This window comes from Opisthorchis viverrini, assembly GCF_000715545.1.
Source record: "Opisthorchis viverrini unplaced genomic scaffold opera_v5_244, whole genome shotgun sequence".
NCBI lineage: Eukaryota > Metazoa > Platyhelminthes > Trematoda > Opisthorchiida > Opisthorchiidae > Opisthorchis > Opisthorchis viverrini.
In genome coordinates this window covers 175647-188428 of record NW_008751900.1, presented here as the reverse complement: position 1 = coordinate 188428, position 12782 = coordinate 175647, and the positions used below count along the sequence as shown (strand labels likewise).

At 42.6% G+C, this 12782-nt stretch overlaps 1 protein-coding gene across 1 annotated transcript in view; it reads left to right on the top strand.

Annotated features, from left to right (window-relative positions):
- The window catches only part of T265_08892 (hypothetical protein), a gene marked incomplete at both ends in the record, with an annotated part of 30164 nt that extends 24993 nt beyond the window's left edge, over positions 1-5171 (top strand). The window contains 2 exons of the mRNA XM_009174820.1: positions 1412-1529; positions 4980-5171. Coding sequence (XP_009173084.1) covers positions 1412-1529; positions 4980-5171 — 310 coding nt within the window. The remainder of the gene's footprint in view (positions 1-1411; positions 1530-4979) is intronic.
- Positions 5172-12782: the final 7611 nt, after the last annotated feature.

The window sequence follows — 12782 nt, the reverse complement described above, 5'->3', positions numbered from 1 at the left end:
AGAAAACTGCCAGCGTGGAAGTGCATTTGTGTTCACGTGCGTGTTTGTGTGTTTATGTCACTGGACACAAACATGCTGAAAGAGCTACAAAACCCCATTTACAGTGAACCGATAAAGGGTTGACACAAATAAACTAACAGTAGGAAAAGAGGACACTACAGTATGCACAAGTACTGGCTGATGAATTATGATGAATGAGGCTGTACAGGTGGACAAGCTATTTCTGTTCAGCTTGATTCACAACACAGTGGGTAAGATTTTAGGATAGAGATGGTGATCAGTTTGTCGCAAGTGTTGAGGAACTGGATAAACGGAAGAGGGTAACTTTATTCGGAACCGAGGTCGTCCAGTGTCCTGTTGCATATTCACTCTGATATTTGAGCCGATATCTCATTGAGCGATTGGAATGAACAAGGAAAGCGAACGGCACCAATGTAGGACGGTCGCTTGAGACTTGGGAGGATATTAGAGGACGAACAACGTTTAAACTTTGGATGTCTCCACCAGTAGGCAGTGAATGGTCACATCGCAAACACCAATTTCTGAAGGCTTGTCCTCCACCACGGAAGAAACTGGTTTCTTTAACGTCCTCATTTTGTCCGACTTAGACAAGTTTCGGGCAGCTTTATTTTTATTGCCTTCTCTGTCTGCAATGGAATAGATTGTTTGGAAGACATGCTTATGGTGGACCGTGAGACCCCTTGTTAGCTAGAGGTAGAAAGTTCCAACCCGCTGTAATGCGACAATTTAGCACAATTTCTTTTCGGTATCGAAGAATTTGATGAGGTTAAGTAGACGTGGGTACCATCAACTGTTAATTTCTCCCCGTCAAAGTTCGCAATTTTTTCAAATCCTTCATGACGCCTTTAAATCGTTGTTTCAAGTTACTTTAGTTGGACAGATTGATAGCCCCCCCCCCCCTAACGTGTCATACTCGTATGTTCATCAAACCTTGGCCAACTATAAAAAATAACTAAGGACTATCTTCGTTCACTGGTATGTAAACCTGATACTTTGTAACTTCCAAGGTGAACCAATATAAAGAGCACTTTCATTATGTTCATCAAACCTTGGCCAACTATAAAAAATAACTAAGGACTATCTTCGTTCACTGGTATGTAAACCTGATACTTTGTAACTTCCAAGGTGAACCAATATAAAGAGCACTTTCATGCCTTGCTTGCAAGTCGAGCGTGACCGCGCGATTTTAACTCCACTTGAGCAAAATAACCGAATTTCCTTCGACCATGGTGTAGTTGTTGTCGATCAAATAAACATTTAGTAGCTAAAATATCAAACCTCTAACAGTTGTTCCTTGTTGAAGTATCTGAATGGGTTCATTGACCATGAAGTGTCAGCTATGATCTCAAATTGAGTTGTATAAGCCAACCTTTCTGTCTCTTTATTTCAGCGTGGTCGTGCCCGTCATCTTTGTGTTCTTAATCGTCTGGTGGATTTACGATTATATTAGGGAAGCGGAACGCTGGTACGATGTGACGTGGACTTCGGTAACATTGACGCTTATTGAGGTGAGCATTTTGAGAGCTTTTGCCCCACCGTAGATTTTCCATTGCCTTGAAACGGTTCTCAGAAGTTTATCATTCAAGATGTCCGCGTTTATCGTTTATCCTTTTGGCATGCCTTGGATAATGCCAACATACGTACCGATGCTAAATTAACTGAACGTGTGCAATCAAAGTTTCTTGCTTGCTGGCACTTCTCTGTGCCCGGGAGGCCGATCTAGGTATTTCATTCACTATGAGGCACCTACAACCTTGTAAGTTACCTGGTAATTTTGCTCCATGAAGACAGAATACCAACTTTCAACACGATTTCAAATTATGAGTGATGGTAACTGGAATAGTTTCATTCCTACGTAGCTTGCTGTCTGCTCATTGGAGTGAATTCGCCGTGTTATAACCTATATAAAAATCCTTCATCTTTGGGGAGTATGTGAATGAGTGAGATAACCTACCTTAGGTGATTCAAGCTGTTTTTAAACCATTTACAAGTATCTTCTCAGAAGAGTCTACAAAACAATCGATAGGTGATCGATAGTGGTCAGTCATATTTTACGCCTGGTCAAGCCAAACCTAACGCGATTTCACGGACTGTTTGTAGCAAAAGCATACGGACCTAAACATTACATTCACGGACACGTGGCCGACAGCTTCAAAGGTCCAGAATCTGAGCTACTGAACAGACGAAATCACTCGTAATTTTAGTGTGTGAAAGTCACGTACCCATGAAAGCTCCAGTATCTGCTTTCTTAACTGAAGTTTCCCCATACGGGTAGTGAAACAAAAACACCAGGTGGACTTATTCATCTCCGGACCGTTAAATGTCATACAAGGAATAAAAAGTAATTTTAGTGGGACAATTACCGCTAAGAAGGTAAGGGATAGAAAATCTACTTGTTAATCAAATTCAAGGTCATTTATCCGGGTTGTGTGGGAGATATTATCAGCTGCGAGCCGTCATCAAACGACGCGGGATAAAACTGACTTTTCGTCGTGAAGCGGTAAAGATGGATGGAGATAGCCCTGGAGCCCGCGAGATTACGTGATCTGATAACCTCCGACCGGTTTCTCAGTACGCTCAAGCCTATCAGTGGTACCACCCATCATACGCAGTAGAATGTTCCTTACTGCGCATGTAACGATCCTACCAGCTAGTTCTCTGCGGGTGTTTCGCCTTTAATTATACCACCCCATGACATGTCCCAGTTCTCATACGCATCAGAATTTCTCTGGACCGTACAATAAAGTTCGTGTGGAATCACGGTGGTCTGCACAAAAGTGCAAACATCTTTAGCTTCACTTTTTTTTGTCACAGTAACTGTTGTCTATACTGCTGTGATGCCTAACTGCTTGGCTGACCAGTGTGCTGCTGACTGTCTAACCTATTAGCCAGTGGAAGCGGAACCAATTTCGATCAGAACAAGAGCTGCGAACTAGTGACAAATTTTGGTACGGCGTGTATCGCGTGAGCAAAACCATACGACGACTCGGAGTGCGTAATAGACGAGGCCATCTGCTGACGGCTGTAGTGGGACAGCTTGTAGATCTCAAAACACGTGATTGCGCAGAGAGGCGATTCGCACGGGTGCACTTGGCTGGCCAGTAGATTAATGAGGCGCATGCTACACTCATGTTTTTCAGCGCCTTCTCAACGTTAGAAGGATGGTCTAGCACTGAACAGAAGTTCTAAAACGGTTAGGCCTTTTTAGCGTTCAGCTGCTTCCAGAGGGTACGAAAGACCCATTTTTAAGGAGAGAATTTATACTTAGACGTAATGCGTTATTCATCTGGTCGCTGAAAAGTCTTCGATAACCCACGACCGGTTTCGCCCTTCTTGGGGTTCATCACTTGGGGGAAGCCATCGAGTTTCCGTCAATCTTATCTTCCAATGGAACCCGAATTACAACCTTATGAGTATTGCATTACGTCTATACAATGTATCGCAACACCTCGAATATCGTAACAACTGAAACGTGAAGCAGCCTATTGCAGCGGATCCAGTTGATTCTGTACATCAGAAGCGAGAGATTCAACTGGGATCCAGGTGAGTCTCCCTTCAAAACCAAATGGTGACTTGTAAGCGGATCCAGTTCTGTACATCAGAAGCGAGAGATTCAACTGGGATCCAGGTGAGTCTCCCTTCAAAACCAAATGGTGACTTGTAAATAACTGACACTAGCAGCACAGAAGGAAAACAAGACCTTACTGTTAACTGCTAACGCAAACAAAAGGAGCATCAAACTTCACAGTTAAAGAATACGATTGGCACCATTTAAAAGTGCATCGTTATCGCAAAGGAGCTGTTTTATTATTTGCAGTTCGCATTTCTTGGTGAAAAATCCCCTCCCACATTAGCTGATACTTTGAATCCGTTATTCCGAATTATTAGTCGACAAGTAAAACTTGACCCATAGTGACGTAGTGTAAAGTTAAGCACGGTTCCACCGTCAGATAAAATTTAAATCACACTGACTGAAAACTGAATGGCAAACGTGAGTGCTAAACGGTTTGTTGAAGACCGTGTTCTAACTGGTGTTTTTTTAATGCCAACGGCTTTCAGTGTAAATGACAATCCGGTTTTGTTCCGTCAACTAAAAAGTCTTTTAAACGGTACTCGTAATCAGCGTTGTCCACTAGTTGGTTACAACACCCAGTCAGTCCTTTATTCCGGTTAACAAAGTTTCATACCACGAAAGAGCTCCACTCCGTTTGGCCCTCAGGCACTCTCCACTTCCCGTCAGTTGCCTAGCAAATCAGTGAGGCTAAGCCTTTTAGTACTATTTTGTTCGGTCTCTCAGTAACTATGTGCACTTCGAGAACTACATTATTTGTCTCTGAATGCCAACTAAAGGTGGATGCACTAATCTCCAAGGCGTTCGAGAAGCAAATGACCGTTAAAAGTTGGTGGCTTTCGATTGGCTGTCAAACGGGTAGACACCCAAGAAAACGCAAACAGATCCACAAGTAAAACATTTCGGTCAATGTGAATAGGGTTGGCAAACAAGGCTCGCCGGTGTTTGGTAAGTGAAGACTACGGATCGAGCATCAGAGATGTTTAGATCTGAAACTGGCTATTTGTTGATGTATTTAGCGGGTCAGCGAAATAATAATTGGTCTCCGACTGAAGCGGCCTTTCTGTCATAAAGTTTTTTATTGGAGACGTAAACTGAATTTGTCTTGATGAAATACGGAATGGAAGTGACTACTTACTTTCTTTTGAACAAAGAATTCTGGGTCATTGATAGTGGCTTGAAAACTGATCATAGATAGTTGCACCTAAGCGAAACAAATGTGTACTAAGTGTACTACTTTTTTAAGACCTAGTGATTCACAGGTGACTTCTGGCAACTGCGCTCAAAGGTGCTCTGTATCGATGTCAGGCACTATTCGGTCAATGATTTCTGCCTTGTTATGTTTGTCGTAACTAATTGCAACCAACTCACTTTTTTCCACATACAGTGGTTGGTCGTGCTTGTTGTTATCCTGATAATAAATTTCGTGGTCGTTCGAATCAAACGGGACTTATATGTTGAAACTCGAAAATATGGATCCGATCCCCACAATCCGGAAACCTACGAAAAAGATTCAATTCTGACAATTAAAACGGTTCGTGTTCCCAAAAAAAGTGTGGATTCGGTCCGAACAGTCTAGCCAACATGGTAAGGCACTCGGGCACATACTTTATTTTTGTAACCGGCCTTTTTTTCATGTGATCTATTCCCCTCTCATGTCCTTTGTATTGCCTTGTTCATCCTTTGTTCCACCGAGATTTGCTGTTGTATATGTCGAATTCTGTCTATCTTATACGTGCGAAAAGCTTGCTCTCTCCAGTGTGCACATCTTCAACCACTACTTATGGAGGCGAATTACGTCCGTCCAGACTTCCTATTTATTTCTCTTCGGTATCATATTCAATCAAAGCAGGTGTCAGAAAACCCCTCCGGTAAATCCACATTTGCTTGCCCGGTCTATGCGCTTCTATTTACCTTAATGTCATTGAAAAATATAAATGCTATGATTATGATATGATATGGGCTTGACTATTTTGCTCGTAAACAAGGTTAGTAATTTCGACTAGTCAACTTTCGTTAAGGTCAACTTGTTCAAGCTATCGGCTGCCACTTATTTATAGTGGGAGGGTAGTGGGAAATTGTATAAACACGAAGTACAGTGTAAGGCTCATTCAGTTAAAATTGTTCGGTTATTAGGTCTAAATTACGAGTTAGATGGCAAGCGGTTTTGACCAGCCTGATCATTCGGAGTTTGCCGCTGAAATCACGGGTGATTAACAGGAGATCGCGTCTGAGAAATGATTTGCTTCGGTTACGGCTTGTTATTTGGGCACCTTAGGTAGCATTTCTTAATAGCCGAAATGTCGGGCGATGCGGGCTATTCACAAAAAATGTACAGACGCAGGTCACTACTGAAATCTATGTGTGAAGATTCGAATATTTCTCCGGCTGCTATTCTATTTACTTACTCTACTAAGAAACTTCATCGTCGTGAACGCCTTAAGCAAGTTGCCTTCGGGCATTTTAACCTTAGTTATTTTGCGTTCTAGCTTCTCTGAGCTTACCATATTAGTTAGGTTCATACGGTTATTAGATAGAGAATCGGCATAGTATACAGAGAAGCAGCCACTTACGCCACTTACGTGAAAACCGTACTCATTCATCCAGTGAACTAGCTCCGAAACGACCCTCTAGGTCGATGTTTGATCGAGCTTTGTGCCCAAGAAAGACAGCTTACCAATATGGGATGTTGCGGATTCCGTGAGCTATATTATTTTAACTGCATCTGATGAAAGGTTGATATAGAAATTACCAAGCCACTTTGCTGCGTTTAACAATTGACTGGAACATTCGGACAGCGTCTAATAAACTTCAGGAGGACACCTGAGCAGCTTTACTTTTGAAAACACTCCGTTCAAGTGAGGTTTTCGCTATCGCATCTAATAGTTTTAATTACGTAGTTAGAAGAGTATTATTTTGACTGGTGATTTGGTAAGGGCTACACACTGCTGTAGGTTATATAAATCAAAAGAAGTAAAGAGACGAAACAAATTCGGTGGGTCTTATGTGGTAGGATTGGGTCGTATGTTAATCAGCTGTCAGCAATGCACCTTCCGCTTCGAAATATCCAAGAAGGAAGTAAGATTAAGTTGACCAGGAAAAACCTGAGCCTAAAAGCATCTCTGCTGATAATGTTGAGACAGTACGAAATATCGGTTCGGCTACTTGACAGCGAAGATTTTTGCTAAGCGGATGGTAAAGCCCTCTGTTAACTCCTCAAGCCAAACTAAACAAAAGGGAAAAATCTAAAGGCGAGAGTCATTCGGTCATGTGATCACATCGTTGAACTTAGAGGTGCATACAGTGGTGGTAAAACGAAAATTTAAAAATGGGCAGTGCAGTCAACCTAAATTGTGAACTGTCGACCGGGATTGGTGTTTCGGAAAATTCAAAGACCTGATTGAGATTCAAGGATGGATTCGACAACCATTTCAACAGGTTTCCTATCTATTTTCGAAAAGTACGGGTCAACACACACAAAACACACTCGCTAGGATAAAGAAACCAATAACCTTAACATGACGATATTTAAAATGAGAAAATGCAGATGCAAGATATTAGTGCGAAATTACAGTTCGCGCCTGAACCCCACTGCTACACACACTTGCCACAACCTAATTAATTTAAAAACACTGGAGCTACTTCTCCGAATAAACTGTAGATATATGAAAGTCAGAACGCTGGATTCCTGAAACTACTGTAAACGTCACAGGAAACAGAATTGCCTAGGAAACACCGCAGCGATTTTAGAACTGCTTGTTTTTCAAACCACAAATCAGTTTACTTTGTGGTAGACGTTGTCCATAATATTTTTCGAACGAATCATAAGCTGTTGGAGGTACACTCTCCGCTCAGTTTACCCAATTCCTTACTGCTTCATTACTTGCTTTTGAATGAGCTACCGATTACTGTAATCACGAGCGTCGGTATGGAAAGTGTCGTTCCGCCACGGCATGACCTGTTAAAACCGCTATAGGCGGTAAGTAAGCATCCCGTTTCTGATAAGGAATTTCGTAAATTCCGTGAACTTGGACCTGACACCATCTTCATCAGGCGCAAAGTAACACAAAGTCCAAACTACTGATCACTTAGCAGGTAATCACAGGTCATTCACACTGTCTGACATTGTGAACACATGTGCAGTGCTCGATTACCTAGGTCAATACTGTCTTGTTATCCGTGGGTAGCGAAAAATCCATTTTACCCACGAGCCGATTCAGAGCAAATGGTTGTTGAAATGTTAGCACTTAACGGGGATGGGCAGACTGCATAGAGCGACAAACCGCACACAAGCGCAACAGGCTCAGCAGACCGGCTAAAGTAGTAGCCAACCCCCGACCGTGACTAGTTGGCTTTGTCTCGCTCACATACCCGAACAGAGAACGGCTTCTGTCATGTTCAGTCCAATGATGCCTGCTTCAGATATCTTTTTTCAAGTGATCTAACTCGTGAACAAACCTGTGAGTTCAATCATCGGGAAGCTGAGCGAGGTGTTCGGCTTTTGACGATCCAGTGGTGTGGCAGCGAGCAATCCGGCATGCGCACGCAACACTGCATGCAGGCATCGTTCTCTCCTCAGATTTGTGGGTGTGACAGCCAAGTGCAGATAATGGGCTCATTCCCCTCGGGCATCACTGCATACTGACACAAGTGAGTCAGGGAATAAAGGTAACTAGGCGCACCCGATCCACATACGAACATGAAATAGAGGGGTCGATGGAACTTCAACAAGTGGAATGCTCATGTGGCGGTGAGCGTATGCGGGCAATTATAATGGGTATTGCCTAACCAAGCTCGCCAATCAGACGATTTGTTGCTATCGGTTGCTCTCATGTACAGTCTTGATACAACGGCGAACTCTCAGTTTCCACTATACCACCGGTACGAGAAAAGTCACCCTTGAAACTATCGCCTCCAAGATGAACGAATTGAACAACCCGGTGCATCGTTGTTCGTCGGACATTAGGCGTGAAAGGATCAGTGAGTGAAACACTTGGCTGCGTCCAGTCAGGTTTTCTACGCATCACAAGATCATCTGGCGTGTGTCCCAATTGACTAACGAGTATTATTTTTCGGCATACCGAGTGTGGATATAAAGAGAAGTCTGCTGCCAGATGTTTCACCTGTCACTGTCATAATTTTTTGTGCGCCAAGAAGTAATGGGTGAGGAGACTAACTGCTAGGCTCCAGCTTTCTGCGAGAGTGTGCGACTCAGCTGGTGTCGGTTGATCTCGACACAGCACAATTCACTTCTCTGTTGATATCAATATACGTGAAGTGGAAGAGATCGCATACCTAAAACACATAGCTCCAAGGCGCAGTGCTCCGAGGTATGTTTAAGAAGAATTTTGCGAGAAGGCATATATTGCGTAGATACGGAGAACTGCGGTTTCAAGAATCCACGAAAAGTGACACAAACTGCTCTTGATTTTAGGCCATAAAAATCTTTTCGGTGTTGTTCACGGAAGCACCATGGCAAAGTTCCGAAGGTCTTGGTTAGGTGGGAACCAATCCACGTTCATATCAAGCTGCACGAACAGAGAAGCTCAAAAATCGCGATTCCGGTTGGGAGTTTTGATGTGGTATTCACTGAACCGTTTTTCTAGGCGGGCAGTTGTGCACTGCGCAAGGATGCACATCACATTTTCAGGCAATGCGAATATAACTAGCTTATTTTTCTTTCTGAATTCAAAGTCAGTCGCTCAGAAATTAAAAAGTGTCAGAGCGGAAATATTTGAACATCAGGAAGTTAAGTGAAATGCACTTGTCTGGGCGTAGATTCATTCTGAAGGCGCAGTATAATACTGATACACAAGGATCATTCTGAGGAGCTAAATGTTTGTGATCTACAGTGATGTTATCAGCTCTATGTCTCGTTAGATGAGATTAGTAGGTGTGTTTAAAAATGTGAATGCAACCAACGCAACAATGTTCATACAGAACAGACGGATTGGCAATCCATTACTGATGGGCATAAGAGAAGAATGAAAAAACCTTCACAAAACAGATAGGAACTAAAATCCACGAGAAACCCCAGCAGTGACAGGGCACAAGATAGATTTCGGAAATGTTATTCGGAGGAAGGACGACCGGAATTCCTTTCTCAACCACAGGCACGTGATTAAGAAGGGTGTGTCAGTCATAAAAGACATGTGAAGTTGACGGAAATATTCCGTTGTTATGCAATGAGTCCGAATGCATAGCTTCAAACTTGTGGTATGTATGTTACCGCGAATACGATGCACGCCATGGAGCTGCGAATTTTCACATACAGTCTATGTATAATTTTGATGATTGCAAAAGTGTCGTCCACGTAGTGGGTCCATATTTTGTATTTGTATCCGGCGAGAAAGAAGACTTCTGTAAATTTTTTTGAATTTCGTTTTCGTACGCATCTTGAGTCCAGCGGAGAATATTACGAATCTATACCAGAGCCATCAGTTGGGTTGCCAATTTCAAGATTTATTGCAGCAATTACAATGTAAACGATGGAGAAAATTGTATTTCCTGATGCAAATCCCAAAATATGGATTCGTTAGCTGAACTAAACTTCTGCGGTCATTTAAATGCAAACTGCAGGGAGTGAACCAAGCACTAGACTGCGTTTTCGACGACATCATATTCGCAGTCAAAGGTGAGGACAACGGAATACAAGCATTTCTGGAAGTCCCAGAATTGTCAGCCTAAACTGAGGTCCACGGAATGACGACGCCTACCAACCGAATTAGGACCTACACAGCAACCATCCAAATTGTTACAAGCAAAAGCTGCATTTGGAGGCTTAGCAATAGGATCAAGAAACGTTGCGGCACTAAATTATCCAAGATTAGAGAAGGAAAACGCCTATACAAATTCATCTGTAGATCACTCAGGAAGTCAAATACGACTACCAATAACAAAAAGGAATGCAAGTGAGTCCCACTCGCATCAATAACATCGCTAAAATGTGGGCAAGGCCCTTAGGACAGCATAGTATGACGGTCGCTTACAAAACTGCGGACAGTTAGCGGAGGATAATGCCTAAACCAAGAGAACAATTAGGCCCAATGATGAAGAACAGTATCATATACAGGATCCAAAGCAAGGACTGCGATAAACGATACATAGGACAAACGGGAAGGAAGCGCTCCGCCTTAATACCTGAACTCAAGCTTGCTACTTAAATACATGAATATTTTTTTACATTCCTCTTCACGAAGACCAGAAAGGAGTAGTACTTGAGTGCTGACCCAACCAAAAACTAAGAAAGAACGTGAATTAATGGAAGCGTGATACTTTAGGGAAGAAGACATGAGAAAACATTGAAAATGGCCCCATTCATTAGTCACTAAGAGCAAGAGGACTTTATAACTTGGGAATTCTGAGCTGCACAAGCGACCAGATGGACAACTCATAAGCGAAGCAGGAAACTCGATTCAAACGAATCCATGAGCCAATAAATTAAAGTACCCAATCGACCGATGGACGCAGGGTGGTGCAATCAACCAACCAATATCGAGAAGATCAGACTAAAGGGCAATGCAAACTGGGAAAGGACCAACCAAAGTGAAGGAGGAAACTACTAAAAATAGAATATATTGAGATAACCAATAATCCCAAAGGAGCGAAGACCACAATGCAACAAAGATAATACAACAAGCCATCATCTATGGAGATAACAGACAGTACTCAAATACGATGCAAACCTGCTCAGACAAAAAGAAGTGCCTATCCGATTATGCATTGATTATGCCTCCTCGTGTGGTGACGAAACGTTGGCCTATCAGTTTCCAGTTTAGGCTAACAGGTCAACAGCCACCTGATAAACAATAACCGACGTAACACAGTAACACACTGAGACCCGCAATAAGTGGTCGTTGTTGGGAAGTAGTCGGTATAGAGAGTTTCTACTATAAATCCTGCAACATTTTCATTCAGTTTGCGAAAAGTGACCAAAATAACCAGCCTGTCTGTGAGTGAGGAAGACTTCAATGATTTGATCAACGGCCCAGTGACAATATTGAAAAAGACAACGAAAATGAAAACTGAAGAAAGAAAATGAAATGTAAATGCAGACAAGCACCGTAGTGCGTTTACCTGTCTATTCTCATCTAGTACACTTGTATTCTGCGACAGTTAATCCTTTCTGCAGAGGCCTCGTCCATTTATAAACCATCGTCACTTAGCTCATGTGTCAACAATTACGGGTGGTGAAACCAGTCTGATCTCCCAAGTACACGCATGCTTATTTATCTCAAGTAGCTCCATGAAGCAACTATACATCGTTTCGCTGAAAGAAAATTGTGACCCGACTGGCTTCCACAGGTCCTCTACAGTATAGTGGTTAAACCAAATACTTCATAGCACATGCATGCGTGTTCTTTGACAAATTTCACGAGAGCATTAGAAGGCGTTAGAACTATTTCAGGTACCTCAGCAGCTATTTACATACGTTCAAAATCATGTCAAGGACATGGTTGCAGCTAGTGAAACCTCTACAGCGATCGGAGGTCATCAGACCCAAGATCAAACTGGTCAAAATTACTTGGCTGGTAGATGGGGTCTATTATTAGCCCTAACGAGGTATGGCAAGTTTGGTCACAAATTGTTTAAGGAAACTTAGTTCAACGTCGTATCGCCGCAGCGTCCGAACAAAGTGATTACCGCCGTTTTGACAGTTTGTGACCTTGAAGGAATGTCTTGTTTTTCAATCTGTTCTAACCCAGCAAGTGTCCAGCGATTGTGTTGAAGGAAGACTGACATTTTAGGACTTGAATTCACTGGAATGTACCAATAAATGCATCTACAACATGTTTGATACTCATGATCGATCGTCCACGAGCACGCCAATGAACCGTTGCAACAGGATGAAACGCCGAAATTCACTGCACATCGCCTCGTCGTGACGAATACAAATAAAATTAGCTGGAATAACCGACATACTGACAAAGTAGCGAGCGCTGACGACACTGATTCCAGTTTACTAACCAAAATATCGATATGTTCCGGTGGGCTGCAACTGCAGGTAGGACAAGGCAACTGACCTGCATCGAAAAGATATTTGTTAGTCATTTATCGCTTTTGTTTATACTTGTGTCCATTTATGTCCTATGAGGTCTGTGGGACCGCGAATGGCCGACATACTGACAGGGCTCATTTTCGCGTGACCACTAATGACCTTGAACACTTTAATTAAGCTTTCCTGATTATC